Source organism: Cinclus cinclus, chromosome 21 (genome assembly GCF_963662255.1).
Source record: "Cinclus cinclus chromosome 21, bCinCin1.1, whole genome shotgun sequence".
Lineage (NCBI taxonomy): Eukaryota > Metazoa > Chordata > Aves > Passeriformes > Cinclidae > Cinclus > Cinclus cinclus.
Window position 1 is genome coordinate 6870652 of NC_085066.1, and position 17915 is coordinate 6888566.

The 17915-nt window shown below is 43.1% G+C and overlaps 1 protein-coding gene across 1 annotated transcript in view; it reads right to left on the reverse strand.

Moving 5' to 3' along the window:
* The window catches only part of ABCA12 (ATP binding cassette subfamily A member 12), a 77484-nt gene that overhangs the window by 41438 nt on the left and 18131 nt on the right, over window positions 1–17915 (reverse strand). The window contains exons 4-17 of the mRNA XM_062506659.1: window positions 17584–17672; window positions 16436–16545; window positions 15503–15688; window positions 14484–14662; window positions 11490–11602; window positions 10306–10402; window positions 6038–10177; window positions 5304–5419; window positions 4556–4662; window positions 2851–3104; window positions 2628–2740; window positions 2091–2215; window positions 1101–1274; window positions 66–230 (exon numbers count right to left, since the gene is read on the reverse strand). Coding sequence (XP_062362643.1) covers window positions 66–230; window positions 1101–1274; window positions 2091–2215; window positions 2628–2740; window positions 2851–3104; window positions 4556–4662; window positions 5304–5419; window positions 6038–10177; window positions 10306–10402; window positions 11490–11602; window positions 14484–14662; window positions 15503–15688; window positions 16436–16545; window positions 17584–17672 — 5968 coding nt within the window. The remainder of the gene's footprint in view (window positions 1–65; window positions 231–1100; window positions 1275–2090; window positions 2216–2627; window positions 2741–2850; window positions 3105–4555; window positions 4663–5303; window positions 5420–6037; window positions 10178–10305; window positions 10403–11489; window positions 11603–14483; window positions 14663–15502; window positions 15689–16435; window positions 16546–17583; window positions 17673–17915) is intronic.

Genomic DNA, 17915 nt, shown 5'->3' on the forward strand with positions numbered 1-17915 from the left:
AGAAATTACTGTGGAAACCATTTCAGTGGTATTTTGCCTCAAAAGCACATGCAGACTACACATACCTTAGTCAGTGGCATTTTCCTGGACTGTCGGAGCTTTTTCAGGGAATGAATAGCTTGTAGCAATGGATCAATGCCAGATTCAACCTGGTGCCTGAAATATTTCATTTTTGTCAGAAGGCCTAACATCTTGTCCATGGGTTTCTGAAGTTCCTTGGGGAAAAACATCTGCAAAAGGCAAGAAGGAAATCAATTATGATCAGCACAAATCTGCGTGCACAGGCAAGCACACACCCATATTGTGTCAACTCAAACATGAGCACTGTGGCATTTTCAACATTGTTAGGAGGCCTTACAGAGTGGGTGTCCCATGGGAAATGAATTCCTAAATCCCCAAGCACTTTTGCAACCATTCCCCTGAACATTACATAATCTAACTGTGTTTTCAAACACCCACAGTTAGGAAATATGTGTCACCTACTGGCTGGGATATGATCAAATCTCTCATTTCACACAGCACAGGTGTCAAATGCTACGAGTGACTTTTGACCTGAGCCCAAATTCATTGGCATTGTCATTCAACCATTTTTTTTCCTCAGGATTACTCCTGTGTTTTTAAATACATGCTCATTATTCACTTGTCTGTGAATGTTTTCTTAGATGCTGTTTCTGTATTTGGGGGGAAATTTGACTTAATAACTTTTTAGTTACAAATAGATAGGGAAAATATATCTTACTTTTTCCAGGGCTTTCCTATTCAAGGAATCACAAAGTTTAGCTCAGTACCTTATTTTTGGGTCAGCTGGGAGTGTTCAAGAGGTTGTGACAGCACATAAAGGATACTAGCAGATAGGGAGGCATTTAGAGTAGGTCCAGTGCCTTTAAATGAGGTTTGCTGCTTTACACCAGCTGGGATTCTCATTTATATCCACTCTGTCACAGCATGGATATGCAATAAAAATTGCTGCATGAGCAAAGCCTGATCTTTGGCTTTTGCAAATCAGCATAGCTTCTGGCCACTGCAATAATATTTTATAACCTTTCAGCCACCACGTGCAGCAAAGAGTATAGAAAGCAGTCTAAAAATCCAGCACTAACCTTGTATAAGAAATTGTAAATGTCCAAGTGTCTCAACAGGGTGACCCCAAGGAGGTAGGTCCTGCGAGTCCTCTCTGGCAGAGGGAGGCTGCACAACTCCTGCACCACCACTTGCAGCTGTGGGTCAGTGGGATGGGCACTGCAGGATTCCAGCTGCAGCACCTGAGAGATGAGCTGGGTGTGCACAGAGGGAAAAGAGAATTGTTAGGGGTGCACTGCACACTCCACCATGTGTGGATTAATCATGCTTGGCTGTTGTTCTTTCCACAGTGCCATATTTCAACCACCCAAGAAGCAGAAAATGCCTGCCCATTACTCCCACTCCCCAGGACAAATCCTAAGGACTGTGTTTTACTACCCAGCTTGCACAGTAGTAAAAGCTTTTGTGGCTTCAATTTCTCATTGAATGATGCATGTGAAGTTTGGAAAAGAGCATGCCCTTTGGGGCCCAGTCCAGAAAAGGTGTCTGGGAAGGGGAAAAGCATCTGGAGCTCTGCTTGGAGGAGCAGAAGGCTGAGGAAGGGAAGCTCATCTCTCATGCTAGGAGGGTATTTTTGGACCCTGAGCACTCTCACATGTTGTGGTTACAAATGTACTTTTCCACTTGGACTGGGATAACTCCTCAGTGACCAGGACCTGACTAAAATCCCTGCTCAGCCCCCCTAGTGTGTCCCAGAGAGCTGTGCCCTGCTCCAGATCAGAGCCATCCCTCTGCAGGCAGTGCCTGGCTGTTGCCCAGCTCCTAGTGACAGCCAAAGGGACCCCATGGCTCCCAGTCTCCAGTGGCTGGGCTGACAACAGTGATGCTCCTCCTGCATTCCTGGTGGCTATTCCAATCCATAACATGCTCTGCTGTCTATCCCTGCAGGGACATCTGTGCTGTCACACACCCAGTGACCTGCTTAGCTGCATTCACTAACAAATTACAGCTTCAATGGTCTGAGCAATAGAAAGCAACAAGATCTCCCAAAAGGATAACAGCAAGCTTACCTGACTGCTGTTTTCTGGGAAAGATGCTTCCAGAAGAGCATCAATGCTGGCTGTGGACATTCCTGTTGTATTTCTGAGGTCCTCTTTGAGCTGGTCCACATTTTTAAACACATCTCTTAACTTTTCTGGAACAAAAAGTCAAAGAACAATTGATGTAACAGCATTCTCCAGACACACAGCAAATCTCAAGCACACAGAGAAGACTTTATGTGAAGTATGGAAGTGTGGTACCTCACTGCTAAGTAAAAAAATCCAAAAAAACTTGGAACATACAGTCATTACTTCCTACGTTTTAGTCTGGTTTGTGGTCCGAAGTTATCACTTAGTGCTTTCTTTGTAAAAAAAACCAAACCACACTTTGTTTGAACAGGCTCTAGAAGTACACCAGATAAAGGATGCCAAGGTCATGGTGTATGGTTATTTCATTAATACCACTTCTTCCTGGCAGCTAAGCAATTCTTGGGATTTCCAGCAGAAAGTGTGGTGCCGGTGGTGATGTTTACCAACATTGTAATGTTGGTAAATACAGAAAAGTACCTTGCTTGTTTGAGTCTGTCAGACCCTCAGTGATGTTCAACATGGAATTCAAAGTAGACATATACTGAGGAATCTCTTGAAAGAAAGCAATTTCTGGTACATTTTCTTGAAGCCTGAATTGGAAAAACAAAGCAACAAACAAAACTGAGAATATAAAGAGAAGGCAAGGAGTCATTTCATAAACAGAATACTAAAACAGTCTCGCTCAGAGGGAGAGCCTCACCACTTCAGCTGTGCCTGCAGGTCTGTGGCATCCCCAATGAGTACATTCTGGAGCTCCTGGGAGATCCTCCTGTGGCTCAGTACATTGGTCACCAGTTGGCTGCTCAGCTCAGCAGCACGGAGGAGCTGCTCCTGAGACTGGCCTTGCTCACACAGCTCCCCAAAGGGAACCTCAGGGAGGTGGCAGAGTTGCTGGATTGACTTAAAGCTCTCATAGTCACACAGAAGTGCAGTCAGATCCTGGAGGTGAGAGATCTTCAAAGGACATATTGAAAAAAGGAAGACAAACGCACAAACACTTAGATGACAGAATTATAAAAGGCAAGCTTTAAAGAGTCTAGCTGTCCCCTTCTGTCTCTCCTTAGGACTAAGATTTTAAAATAAATATCTATATTTAGTTCATTCAAAAGGTCTCCAATAGAACAGCTTGTGACAATCATTGTGTGAACTTCTGGCAGACCTGGCTGTATTTAATAAACCTTGAAAACCTTAATATGTCATTTCCCCTGCCCAACACACTTAGACAGCAATACTCCATTGGACTTGCCTGTTTGCTAATTAATCTTCTCAGAGACCAAATAAATCTATCTTGCACAACAGGTTTAGCCTTTCAGACACCACCTGGTCATCTACTGCAGCACAGGAAAGAGACTTGGCCAGAAGTCAGAGTTTCCTCATCTGCCAACCCATGTAAAATTATAGTCCTTTGCTATTATGGGCTTCCCTCTTGTCTGACATCATTATTTACATTATCAGGCTCTTATGGGAAGAATTATTTTCAGGTTTATGTCTTTAAGTACCTGTCACACTGAGGCTCATCATATTATTGTTACAGATATATTACACAGCAACAACATTGCATACTGCTGTATTTTTTTAAAAGGACTTTTAAATGCTATTTCTCATATGGAGCAATAGACTGAAAGTGCATGCATGCTATTAGTGCAGTCATGAATGCATGGGCTAAGAAGCATTTTATTCAAATGAGGCATTGCCAAACCCAAAGCTGATGAGGGAACTCCAGGAATAAATACTGGTGCTTAATCTCAGAAGCCATTCTGGTGTTGTGAGACATATGGGGCCAGAGGAGCACGTGGGGACTTGACTCTGGCCACACTGGTGTTGCTACAGCTCCTTAGGCACAGCACTAACCCAGTTAGTCATGCTTCTAACTGCCAATTAGGAGGGCACAATTCCATGGATTTTCAGCAGAGCAGAAGTATCTAATCCCTATCTGTGCCTTTGAGAACTCCTCCCTACCTCCTCCTCAAGTGAAGCTGAGGCATCCCAGAATGATCTCAGCTCTACAAGGTGCTTCAGTAAGTCTCAATATACTGAACTTTAAAACTACTGCTGCACTGAGAAATATGCTGCCCTTGGCTATCTCTGCAGTGCTCATCCTTCTGGGATGGCTGGTGGAAAACAGAGCCATCCTGTCCAGCACATGGGAGGACAGGAACACCTCTACCTTCTCTGAAAAATGGCTGTACACTCAGTAGGGACAGATAAAAGAACAAGTTCTTCAACCCAGTTTACAGGTGACCTTCAAATACAGACAGCAGGCAGAACACAGAGTTTTAGTCCTAGTTTTTATCAGCTGTTCTCTTAAGAAAACTTTTTTCTACATGCTGTTTTCCAAAACCACCATTGCACATTCATGTATCACTGCGGGATGTCCTTCAAGTCAGCATTTTAAGCAGACTCACTTTTAGCTTCAGGAGCTCTGGTATGGATGAATGTTTCTCAGAGGTATTACTTTGCATAAAAGAGTCCTTTTTCAGATGAGTTTGCTTCAAAAGCAGTGTGATGTTTTCTGTGAAGGGGAAAAAAAACCAATAGTTACTCCAGACAAAAATGCCAGAAACTTCACAGATGGGAATATCAGCACTTTTATTCTGAGGCCAACTGAGCATTGCTACTTTCCACCAAACTCTCATGGCTGAGGACCTCTAAAATCACAGAGCAAGGCCTAAATTGTAATCTGGGTTATAAAGGATTGAGTTCAAGTAGCTGCTCTGTTCCTAGTGAAATCCATCCCATCCTGGTAACAGGTGCACAGGTAAAACCTCTCAGGTGTTACAATAAGCACAAATGATGAGCATCTATGTCAAATACCATGTTAACTCTCAGAAATAACTGCTTTCATATTGCAGTTACATAAAGCTGTGAAGGGAAAGAGGTTTCTATTGGTAAGATTGCTTTGTGCAAGTGTCAGCAACCTGTCATCACAGTGAGAAGAGGAAATGTGCCTTCTGGAGACACCGGGATGGAAACTCATAATCACAACATGACATAACTCAAACAAAACCCCAGCCTGCCTTCCCCAGATCTCACAGCTCCAGTTAATCACCAGCAGATAAAACCATGGAGCACCATTCCTTCCCACCATTAGACAAAACACAGGCAGGACACATTCCAGCTGAGGCCCCTCAGTGTTAATGAAATCATGATCACCTGTCAATTCCCCTTCTTCAGCTTCCATGGCGTTTATTAAACACATCAGGTAAGGGTTATAGCTGTTATTTGCTGTCACCTGCAAGATGATGTTTTCAAATTCTAAAAACAGAAATCTGAAAAATAAGATAGGAATTTAAATCAGCTTCTCTTTCAAAAACAAGGTATATATTAGTGAGCAACCTGTCAGCTGTGGATGCTGTTCCTTGGCAGAGTAAACAAGAGTTCCAGATGAAAGCCATCTCTCCTAAGTGAGTACCCTCCCAGTTTCATCCCATCAGTTCTTTTTGCTGTTATTTCCCAAAGCTGTCATTCACTCTCAAAATAAGAAAACACACTTGAAAAGTTCACATCTGTGTGATGGATGCATTATATAGATGGAAAGGCACACCTAAGGGAGACTGAGGATCAAAAACTAGAGAGTCATCCCACAAAGTAAGGTTTTCCAAAGAGCCTAAGATGGGTGGTCAGACTCCTTCAGGACTCTGATCCACTGTGCCTTGATATGTGCCAACACACAATTTTTTTTGTAAGTCTGACTTTTAGCCATACATTCAGCTCAAGGAGGTTTCCTCTTCTTCAATTTAGCCCACATTATACCTTGTGTCCTAAATTACAGTGATTGCAGGCTTAGGCTGTTCCACTGGAAGAAAATGTTATACTTCTCATGCTGGAATGAGAATGATGGTCACAACCCACCCATGGAGTTACAACATCCAAAACCCCAAACCCACCGTGTGATCAAGCTGGTTGGGGACAGAGTGTGGTCACTCAGGGTCCAAGGCAGGGTCTTGTTGTAAAGGGTTTCTGCCACAACAGTGAAGTGATGAGCAACAATATCAATCACACTGTCAAAACTGGTTTTGTTGGAGAGAAAAGCTGAGCTGGAACTTATATTGAATTCATTCAGCAGGCCAGAGATGTTCAGCCCCTTGAGAATGTAGAAGCTGGCTTCTGTGATTTCTAGGGCTGACAGATCGCTGGCAGAGTCACTTGCCACTGCTTCCAACAGCCTTGCAAGGGAAGCTCCTTCTGTTGGATTCCTTTTGGTGCTGAGAAAGCTGTCAAAAACATCCCAGCCACTTGTGTAATAATTGCCTTCAGTAAGGTTGAAGGTGCCCTGGAGCCTCTGCAGCAGGTTCTGGAGCTCATCCTGTGCCACACTGAAGAGCATGGCCAGGTTATTCCAAACTGCTGAGCTGTCAGAGGAATTCAGGGAGCTCAGCACTGTTTCATTCAGCAGGGCAGGAAGGAGCAGGTTCAAAAGCTGGGATGGGGACACATCACCCACATCCTGGGCTGGGATGGAGCACGAGGCATCACCCTGCACCAGCCCCTCCGTGGCTGCACTCAGAGCTCTCGCCTTCTCCTGGAGCCATGAGCTTCCCAGCTCAGAGGCAGGGTTTAACTTGGAAAGGAAACTCAGAGAAAAACGCAGAGCTCGGGTGAGGCACGACAGCTCCTTGAAGAATTGCTCCCTGCTGTTGTTGTAGGCAGCAGCAAACTCTGAGGACACTTCCAGGTTGGTTATGGCCAGCTGGAATGCCCTGGTAAAGGTGTCATTGCTCCCTGTCCCACCTTCCATGCCCAAGGAATCCAAGAGGGGCTTGCAGGGGCTCCTGGCTGAGGCCTCCCTTAGAGTGGCATTTTCAAACAGCACCTCAAGGGCTACATCGAGCAGATCTTCCAAGGAGCAATTCTGGACTGTCCTATAGCCATTGCTACTGTTCTCAAGGAAAGGGCCCAAGGCTAAATGAAGGAACTCCCAAATTTTTGCCTGAAGTGAGGTATTGTGCTGTGAGGGAGACTGGCTGAACTCCTGCAGCAGCAAATGTGAGAAATTATAAACTATGTCCATTTTTTCCTCAAATGTTTTGTTTAAGTTGGTGTCATGAAGAACTTTCACTCCTGCTCTCCACATTTCCATCAGTCTCTGGGTATAGTTACTGTAAGAATCAAGTAACAAGTTGATAGGTTCAAGCTCACTGACATTATATGTTTTCTGCAAGTCTTTCAAAGTTAATATACCCCTCTGCATGGCCTGCAAGTACATGGAGATGTTGGTTCCCCTGGAGTATTCTTCATCATACAGCTCAAAGATGGAGGACACAAAGTTTAGCAGCTGCTTCAGTTCCTGACTGAAAGGAAGACTGGAGTCATTTTTCATCGTATTTAGCCTATTTTGCAGCACATCTAGAAGTGACTGGGCAGTGAGACTGTCTGTACTGTTCCAGTTCAATGACTGGAGACCTTCAGCAATGTGCCAGAAAGCACCAAGTTCATTTTCCTGCCTTCCAGGAGGGAGCTTCTGCATTAGCTTAGACAAAGAAGAGATCAGCAGATAATGATCACTGGTATTCACCTTTGCCATGACACCAAGAACCTGCTCAAGGGACAAAAGGTGTTCTTCAAAATTTTCAGAATTTCCAGGGGTTGACAAGAAGTCAGAAAGTAATGATGACACTTTTTCATTTGCGCTGAGATAATTTTCGATGCCTTCAAGTGATATTGCATTGAGTGCAATCATTTTGACAACCTCCCATGCATTCTCTGTATTAAAATGAGTCCTGTTTAAAATTATCTCATTCCAAATCACTGCAGCCATAGTCAGAACATCTTGATTTTCTTTTCCGTAGGGATTAGAGTAGAACAATCCTTCACCACCCCCTTCATACAGGGGAAGTATTTCTTGAAATATTCTTTCCAAGTCCAGTGTACTGTCTGTGGCAGAAGTCAAACTGAAAAAGAGTTTTAATGAACTATACAAATCACCCAGATCTGAGGATTTAATTGCTTCAGTAGAATTATCAAAGATCTGATGCACCAATGTTTTTCCAGGAGCCACCCCAAAGTCCACGAGGATTAGAGCTTTCTTCATCATTTGCAGGAGTTCCACATATTCACCCACTTCTGTTAGGCTCCATTTGGAGGTCAGCAGGCTGCCAGTGGCATGCCACAGCCTGGAGAAGTGTCCCCACTCAGGCTGGCTGGAAGCAGCTCTGCCCACCTGGAGCAGCTCATAGAGACTGCTGTTCCTCATGAAAGCAGGTGGTGACAGATGGGAAAACACAGGCAGCCCAACCCAGCCTGCTGAGCTGTCAGAGGAATTCAGGGAGCTCAGCACTGTTTCATTCAGCAGGGCAGGAAGGAGCAGGTTCAAAAGCTGGGATGGGGACACATCACCCACATCCTGGGCTGGGATGGAGCACGAGGCATCACCCTGCACCAGCCCCTCCGTGGCTGCACTCAGAGCTCTCGCCTTCTCCTGGAGCCATGAGCTTCCCAGCTCAGAGGCAGGGTTTAACTTGGAAAGGAAACTCAGAGAAAAACGCAGAGCTCGGGTGAGGCACGACAGCTCCTTGAAGAATTGCTCCCTGCTGTTGTTGTAGGCAGCAGCAAACTCTGAGGACACTTCCAGGTTGGTTATGGCCAGCTGGAATGCCCTGGTAAAGGTGTCATTGCTCCCTGTCCCACCTTCCATGCCCAAGGAATCCAAGAGGGGCTTGCAGGGGCTCCTGGCTGAGGCCTCCCTTAGAGTGGCATTTTCAAACAGCACCTCAAGGGCTACATCGAGCAGATCTTCCAAGGAGCAATTCTGGACTGTCCTATAGCCATTGCTACTGTTCTCAAGGAAAGGGCCCAAGGCTAAATGAAGGAACTCCCAAATTTTTGCCTGAAGTGAGGTATTGTGCTGTGAGGGAGACTGGCTGAACTCCTGCAGCAGCAAATGTGAGAAATTATATATGAGGTTAATTATGTCTTCACTGGAACCTTCATTGGCACTTGTATAATGAAAGATTTTCATTCCTGTCCTCACAAGTTCAGACAAGCTCTCAAAAGTTTTATTGTTAAAACTAAAGAAAAGATCTATAGATTTTAATGTGCTGACATTATAATTCAGCTGTAAATCTTTTAATATGTACAATGTCTTTTGGATGGCTTGAGTGACTTGTGAGATATTGGCTACTCCAGAACTTTCCCCAAACTCTTTAAACACGGCTGTTATAAATTCTGACAGCTGATCCAATTCTTCACTGAAGACACCACTTGATTTATTATTCAGCTTTTGCAAATGGCTGTTTAACACCTCCAAAAACTGCCCATAGGTGACAATGGCTGTGTTATTCCACTTCATGGATCTCAGCTTCTCCCCAAGGCGCCAGTAGACGTTCAATTCATCCCACCAGGCTTCACCCATGGATTTCTCTACAGCCCTCATCAGCTCAAACACAGGCAGCAGGAGGTACTGATAACCTACATTTGTGCCTGTCTTTCTAAAAAACATCTTCTGGAGATCTAGGAGCTGCTCTGGGAAGTTTCTGTAGGACTCAGGCTCAAGCAGATCATCAGAAAACACAGATGAGATTTCTTGCATTCCACTCAAACGGTCTCTGAGACCTTCCAGAAGTGATGGCATGCTTGTGGAGAGCAACGTTTTGAGAGCATCCTTAGTTTGCAATGTACTAAAATCAGAATTATTTAGGAGAGTTGGATTCCAAAGCATTGTAGCTAATTTTAAAGCCCTCTGAATTTCTTGCCACTGGGTCATTGTATTGAAAATGGAAGTCCCAATAAAGTTGCTCTGTAATTGCAGTGATGTGAAGTTATAGATTTCATCAATTATTTCCTTATTATATGGTTCCTTTAATTTATTATCATGATGTGGATTCATTCCCAGTTCCAGAAATGCATACAATTTCTGTAATGTTTCATTCTTCAAATTTCTGAATAGATTTAAGCTTTTTAATTCACTTCTATTCATTTTTTCCTCAAAGCCTTTTAAACGATGTAGATGCATTTGTATGGCTTCTAAATCATCTGAATTAATGGACCTTTTGGAGTGCTTTCCACCAGTTTCTGGTGACTTTATTTTTCTGGAGGGGAACAAAAAAGTGTTTTAGTGAATATGAAATCAATGCAAGTGGAAATGTAAAGTGATTTAGAGCAAAGATCATAGATTTAAATTATACTGTTAGTAATATCCCTTTAGCTAATGTCTCACCTCAGAACTTCCTCCAATTCAGCTACTAAAGTGTGATTGTCTTTCCAGTGAACAAAGGAATTACAAATAAATCTGGTCACCCAACTTCTTTCTTTATCTACAACAAAAATGTGAAGAGCGTATTAGTAAAGATCATGTAATTCTGGAACCTAAGAAGTGCTATAATGGCAAATCAATCCATGATAACATGCACACATGAAGTTAGGCTCCTACCACAAGCCACAATACACTGGTTACAAATCTTAGTGTTCTTTTGGGGTGTAACTCTTCCTGGCCTTTTGAGGGAAGTGAGGATGCTGCTTGACATCCTAGAAATGACTTTCTGTGCTGAAATCATTCAAGAACAATTCAATGCTCCTGTGATCTGGATGCTAACAGAGGTCTCCTCCTGCTTTAGGAGCACTTTGCTGTCAGTAACACACAGTAAGGTGGCCAAGTATTTATTATGATATCTGTCCCTTCATTTAGGGTTGCTTTTTTACTGCCCACACATAAGCTCTGTCTGCAGCACTATTTATGTCTCCCACTGCCATTTACATTCATCTTCACATCCCCACATGTCCAGTCCTCTCACCAGCCACTTTCCATGTTTTCCCTACTTGCACACCTCCTCTTTCTTCTTACCCACCTCAAATTCCACAGTCTCCACAAAACAAGTAGAGGAAGGAACAGCAATCCCCATCTGTCCCTTGTAGCATTTAGTTGCTTTCCCTTTCCTTGCCTGTTCGCAGATCCCCAGCTAGAGGGGGGTATCCAGGACTATCTCTGCTGGAAGGGACAGGGATTTAAAGGAATGGCTCATGTGGATGTAAACAGCTCATTGTGCAGCCCAGCCCCAGCCCCTGCCTTGATACCCTGAGCTGCATTTGACAGAGTCCACGACCAGAGGCAGATTTTGACATCACCCCCCAAAAAAGCAAATCAAGGTAAAACATTATTGCTCCCCATTTCCACTGAGGCTACAAACTCATGTTAATTCATTGTCTACTGACAAACCCAAGCCTTTTTACTTTTCCGTTTGAAATGAGGCACTTTATTCACATTTGTAAAAAGCTGAAGGAAGAATCCATTATGCTGAGCCCTGAACAGTGTGCAATCTGTGTGGTTACTTATTAGCCTACAGTTTACTTCTCCTTAGCACCACAGGTTTTCAGCAGAGATATGACTCAATGGAGGAGTCTTACCTTGCTCCAAGCAGTTCAGGGAATGTGGAGAATCTGTAACCCCACTCTGAACAGTTTCAAATCTATTATCACTCACAGGAGATGCAGAGACATCCTGAGCTGCTAGCACAACACTAAAGGAGGGGGAAAAAAGGAAAATAAATTGTGGTTACAGGTTTATGAGAAGAGATAAACCAAATGTTCTAATAGGAAACAGCTGGAGTACAGCCTATCATTCTTAAAATGTCTGACAGACAAGACATCACCCCTATTTTTAATTATTTGTTTGATCATGCACAAGATAAAAACACCAGGGGGCTTTGATATGAAAGCCATGGTGGTGTATTAGCACAAACACATGTGGCACTCATTAGATGCACTTTTTCAGAGTTATGTAAAATCTACAGGCCACTAAAATCCAGCCAGCAGGTCTCAGAAAACACCCAGGTGACACACCAGCTGCAGGGGAATTTCCTCCTAAAAAACCCAAGAACCAAGGAGACAAGGCTCCAGGGAGAGCAGGGATCCCAGGGGAAAAACATCTGTGGAAGGAAGAAGCAATCACAAATAACTGTTGCCATTTTCAATTCTCCTTCTTCCCTTTTTCATGCTGCAATAGCCAGGCTGACAGGGAAGCCAGGAATGTTTTTCAGTCTTTGGAAGGAACAAGCTGATAATCAGGCATATTGTATCACAGAGGAACTCATTTAAAGGACTGACTGCCTGCTCAGGTGTGCAGGTTACTGAAATCTTCACTGTGATTATTAGTTCCTTTTTTTTTTCCTCCTGTATAAAGAGCAGCCTTCACTGTAGGTGTGGGGTCACTGCACCATCTCTCTCTCACCTGCCCGAAGTTGTGCAGGTGATACACAAAAAAGCTGGCTGGGCTGATGTCAGTGGCATGAATAAATATATACTGATCTGTGGGAACAGGCTGCTAGTGAGAACAGAGCACCGGGGATCTCGTCTCTCCTAATTTAACATAATGTCTCCATGCAGGCTTCGTGGGCTTGGTGCTCATCACTTTCATTCTGCAGATGTGCTTGTGAGAGTCTTAGAGGGGAAGAAACTCAGTTATAAATGACATATTTAGCTGAGCAATGGCAGAGCCAAGGAGGAGGCAGGCACAGGCTTGCCAAAAACGGATGCGTATCACACAGATCAGAAGGCAGCAAACATGGAAACAAGTGTTGTTGCTGTCCTTTTATTTCAGTCTTGCAGGGCTTCTGCAGACTTTGGCTGTGGAGAAGAAGCTCAGCTTACATGCTTAGCTGAAAAACTATCTTACAGCAATAAACATTTGTGAAATCAGTCTGCAAAACAGGTTTCTGTGAGTAATAAGATTTGCTGCTAAATTTTCTATAGGATTCATGACTTGGAAGTTGCTGTTTCACATCGGTGGTCTTTACCACTTGGTAAATACAAATGCCACAATGGGCAAAAGTTCTTTTCTTCTATACCTTCATATTTCTACAACAACAACAACAATTCCCTGTACAGCACTCCTTTAGGAGTTCAGTCCTGAGTAAGAGACGTGGCCAGGCTCACTAAGATGTGCTTTTGTAAGCATCATTAAAAGTACTATTTGTGCAATCTCTTTGCAATAACTCTTTGCTCATACATTTACAGTGCCAGATGCCAGGCATAAAAGCACTGCACAGTTCTGGTGATGAAATTCTACATCCCTCTTTGTTGTGTCTATGATAACTTTGCCCAGCTCTGCAGCTGTACAGCAAAGCAGAGCAGCACAGTAAGTATTAATTCTCCCTGGGCACTCCAACAGGGCTGGTTCTCAGGCTGGCTTCTGCAAGACAGTAAATGCAAACAAATGTAATAATCCTGTGACTGAAACAGCAGCATGAACAAAATGCTTCTGAATAAAATTACAATTCTTGCCACACTGCTACTGACTCCTCTAAGGATAAGGCCATTACAGCTTACACATGGGTCTCACAATGCAGCATGGAAAATTACCTTGATATTAAATGTACAGGTTTTTAAGTGCCTTGGAAACACACCAGTGATCAAAAATGAGTCCGTCTCATTGGATGCTATCAAAGTAGAAAAGCTTCTACAACTTATTTTGACACCTTAACTCAACTACTCATGTATGCAAAATAAAAATAAAAAAACAGTCTGAAGACATTCAGTTTCTTGGTGTTCTCTATGCAACAATTGGACTATCCAGAATATTTTATAGCAGGGTCAGTCACACATCCAGAAGATGACTTAGAATAGAGTCCCTTACTCTTGAGTAACTCAAGTCTTCTGGAGATCAGGGAGAGCTTAACCAAATTACAGCCCAGGAAAGGGATTACAAGGCTAAGCCCATTTAAGAAATTTGTATTATCCTAGGTGCAAACTGCATCAAACATTTCAGTGCAGTCAAATAACGCAGTTAAGCCAGCTCTGTTTTTCACATAACCACTGAGCAAGTACATAACTGGCACTTTCTTCAAGTCAGATGTGTTAAAGCCTGGTAGAAAATCAGGCTCCCTCCTCTTCCCTGCTATCTTGGGACCAGTCTTGAAAGTTTAAACCAGCAGTAGATTAGTTAATCAATTTTAAAAAACAACATTATGGCTCCCCTACAAGTGCTTGAGGTGTTCCAAAGCAACCTGAATTTGGCTCTGTGCTTTTCTGGAAAAAGGCAGCTGGCTGCTTTCTTTATCCAGCTAAGAGGGTTTTTTTTCCACCAAAGGCAGTGGCTGTGACTCACCAGCTTTTCTATCTGCACAAGGGCATGACAGTGCCTCTGAGCAGGCTGGGTGAAAATTCAAGAGTCCATATCAAGTTCCTCTTAAAAGAACAACACAAGAGTCACTGAAAAACAACACTCTGCTCACAGTCCACAGACACCTTTAGAGATGCACTAGCATGGAGCTGCATCTTTCCCCAAACAAATCAGGCTGTTAAGGTAACACCCTTCTTTCAAGAGGAGAGGTGACATCCTTAGAGGTCAGTACACAAAACCACTAGCTTCCAGTGCTTCTCCTGCCATTTTGTCTGTTTTACCTGCTTGGATTCTGAAGGAAGACAATTATGTCTCGCAGCTGCATGTTGTCCTGAAGCACATCTGGGGCCAGTAAGAGCAGGTGCCACAGGGAGGTGTCATTCTGCACTTGGGAGATGAGCATCAGAAATGAGACAAGTTCCTTAACGAAGGTCTCCTGGTACTGTGGGTTGTGCTGCACCTTTACAAATAAAAATGTAAGAAATTATTTAAGAACCAGAAGAAATTATTTAATAACCAGAAGCCTTGCTGCTTGGGGGTCCTTTGATGTTTTTCAGCTGGCACTGCACTTGCATGCAAGTCTGCAAACAATACATTCAAAGGGCAGGCAATAACTGAAAGTGTGACTGTGTTTTACCTTCACACCCCAGGTTGTACAATAAATTCTCTGTTCAGACAAGCCCTACAATTCACAATGTCCTAAAGAGTCCAAAGACTAGCAATACAAGAAAATTAATATCAATCCTAACGTTGGCAAAGAGAAAAAAAAAAAAAAAGCAAAAAAAAAAAAAAAAGCTTTATCTTTAAAGGATTAATTTGCTTTAATTATATTGCTTTCCCAAAGACAAGTACTGCTTCAATCATGAATTGTTGGATCAGATGCAGGAGTCACTGCATGAAGTTATACTGCTGAGGTAATACACAATTAAATTTATTGCCTTCCCAAGGTTTAAACATTCTTATTTACAACACATCCTCATGCTGTTCCATTGACCTGCCACTGCAGAAGGGCAAACAAAGAGGAGAAGCAAGGCCCAGGCATGGTGAGAACCCTTTGTGGCCACGAGCTGATGGCTGGATGATACTTGGCTTTCCAAGCCATGTACTCAGCTCGGAGGTCTTTGAGCTAACCCCATGCCCAAGAATTACCTCAGCCTCACTGTGTCCTACTTGCACTTAGGTACAGAGATGAGCAACTCCTGCCCACGAAGGGCCGTGCTGGAGCTCCCAAACCCTGCCTGACTGTGTGAACTGCCACAGCTCCCAGCTGCAGTCCCCAGGGAAGCTCCCAGACACTCACCTGGGACAGCTGGGTCCTGAACTCCCGGGCAAACGACTCCAGAAGTGATGAGTTGGTGAAGCAGAAGGTGTGGTGGATGTTGGCTGCCATGCTCCCTCCCGTGGCACCGGGATGTGCCAGGTACCGTGACAGGACCTGGCACAGCAGGGCCCTGAGGTTCCCTGCAGTGGAGTGCTGGGGCTGGTTCTGAAAGAACAACAAAACACCCAGGCTAGGTGTAAAGCAACACCGCATTTGGGATGGTTCCAAATGCAGCCATGAGACTCTTTTTAAGGGACAGCAGTAACATCTGAAAAGCATTGTGGTTACAGCACTTGCACGTAGATAGAATTCTAACAGCTGAACAGTGTCACTAAAGCCCCTCAAATTCCTCATCTATTACAAAGAGAAATGTGTGTCTAAGTGTTTGTAGGCCTTGACACCAAAACACAAAAGCAGTCTCCATTACATTGTAACAAATTTGTATTATAAAGGAATAGGTTCTACAAATATTAAATACCTATACAATAAACATACAGCACCTCTAATGCCACGGCAGGACTATCATGGGCAAATAAATACTTGAATGTCAAAGCCTGTGACATTGTATCTTTAATTTCATAAGAAAGAAAATATACTGCAAACATCTTAACACACACAAGTTCTGAACAAAGTATCTGAACAAAGTATCAAGGGTATTTATTGTGTGTGACTACATTTTGTATTTCATGGTATTATGCCTCAAGGTTTGCCTGGTTTCTGCCTACAGGATAAAAACTCACCACAAAGCTTAAAAATCCACGCACAATGTTTCCAAAATAAAGGAAATGTAACACACAACAGGGGAGATCCTAAAGCAATAAAAGCTGTGTTTTGGTACTTTGAGCTTTTAATTCTTTTAATCTGAGGATACACAAATGTTCACAGTCAGCTATTATGCAAATACAGACTTACCTTCCCAAAATGGAGGATCTTGTTGAACATGTGGGTTCTGGAAGTCAAGTTGGATGGCGATGAAATATTCTGAAGGTTTTTCTCTCCATGAGATACCAAATCCCCAAATGCTGCAATAACAGTTTGAAACACTGTGTTTCACTTATGTCTTTTAAAACCTCATTTCTACATAAAACTGGGACACAGGACAGTTACCTACAGCTTTGAGTGCATTATCAATCTGTTTCCAAATATACAGCCAATGGCATCCTGTAAGTACTTTAGGGTTTTTTCTGATATAATTAAATTCTGGATTACACTGTAACTTGTTATATGGGGGGCATAACCTATCATTTTAATTTTTTTTTTTAAAATAAAATGTAGAACTGAGTTCCTCTCTGACCATCAACATGAGTCAATAGTTCCCATAACTGTTCATTGATTTACTTTTCCCCTCCCCACACCTCTGCACTTGGTCCCTTTTGCATTCTGCCTTTTTCTGTCTGTGCACCACAGAGGGTGCTGGCAGGAATGCTAATTGGAACAGTGAATGGCTGGAGCAGAACAGGCAAATGCAAATCTGTAATCATTCATTTCATCCTGAGCTCCCAGAAGAAAGGACTATCCATCATGATGGCTTGCGGACTGTACCAGTCATTACCATCAATAAATAATAATTGTAACGATTTTATGGAAACTTTCAGACTGAAAGTTCCTTCAGGAAAGAGAATCACATCAGAGGAGAACATCACCAACAATAAATATCCACTTTGGCAGAGAAGACAACTTATTTGCTGGATAACTGGGGATAAAAACACATTTGAAAAAAATCACAAGCTGTTTATGGAGAATTTGTGGGTAGTAAAAGGGCAATATTCCATAAATAGCCAGGTCTCTAATTAATGTCCAATCAATCTGTGATCTTGCATTGCTCCTGTGAAGCGCAACCATTTAATCCTGGTTTCCTGGCCAAATTCCAAAGTCTTTTCTACAGACAGCTACTTGTACTTGTTCCCAAGTATTTACACTAATTTCATGGCCACGGTCACGTGCCTCTATGAAACATGTAAATCATTTCAGCAGTGCTCTAAGAATTGCAGTTCTGTCCAGAGATCTTCAAAAGATCAGCCTTCAAGGAGCAGAACTTCCCAGAGCAGTGAGTGACCTACCCAGTGAAACATTCCTGCTTTCAGGAACCTCTGCACTCCATGGTGATGGATGCCTGTCCTTGACTACACTGGATGAGCTCCTGTGCTTGCTGGGGGAAAGAAGAAAAGAAGAAAAAAAGAAAAAAAGATGAGATACCTGTAACAACTGCCAGAATTTCTTATAATTAACTTACTGCCTTAATTCAGAATGTGTCTATGGCTGGATTTCATAGCAGGTGTGTTGAAATCTGAGTTATGCAAAAGCCTGGTTCCTTCTGGAGGTATGGCACATGTCTTGGGGAAGCAAAAGTATTTTTTTCCATGGCTATAAACTGCATGGCCTTACCAAGAAA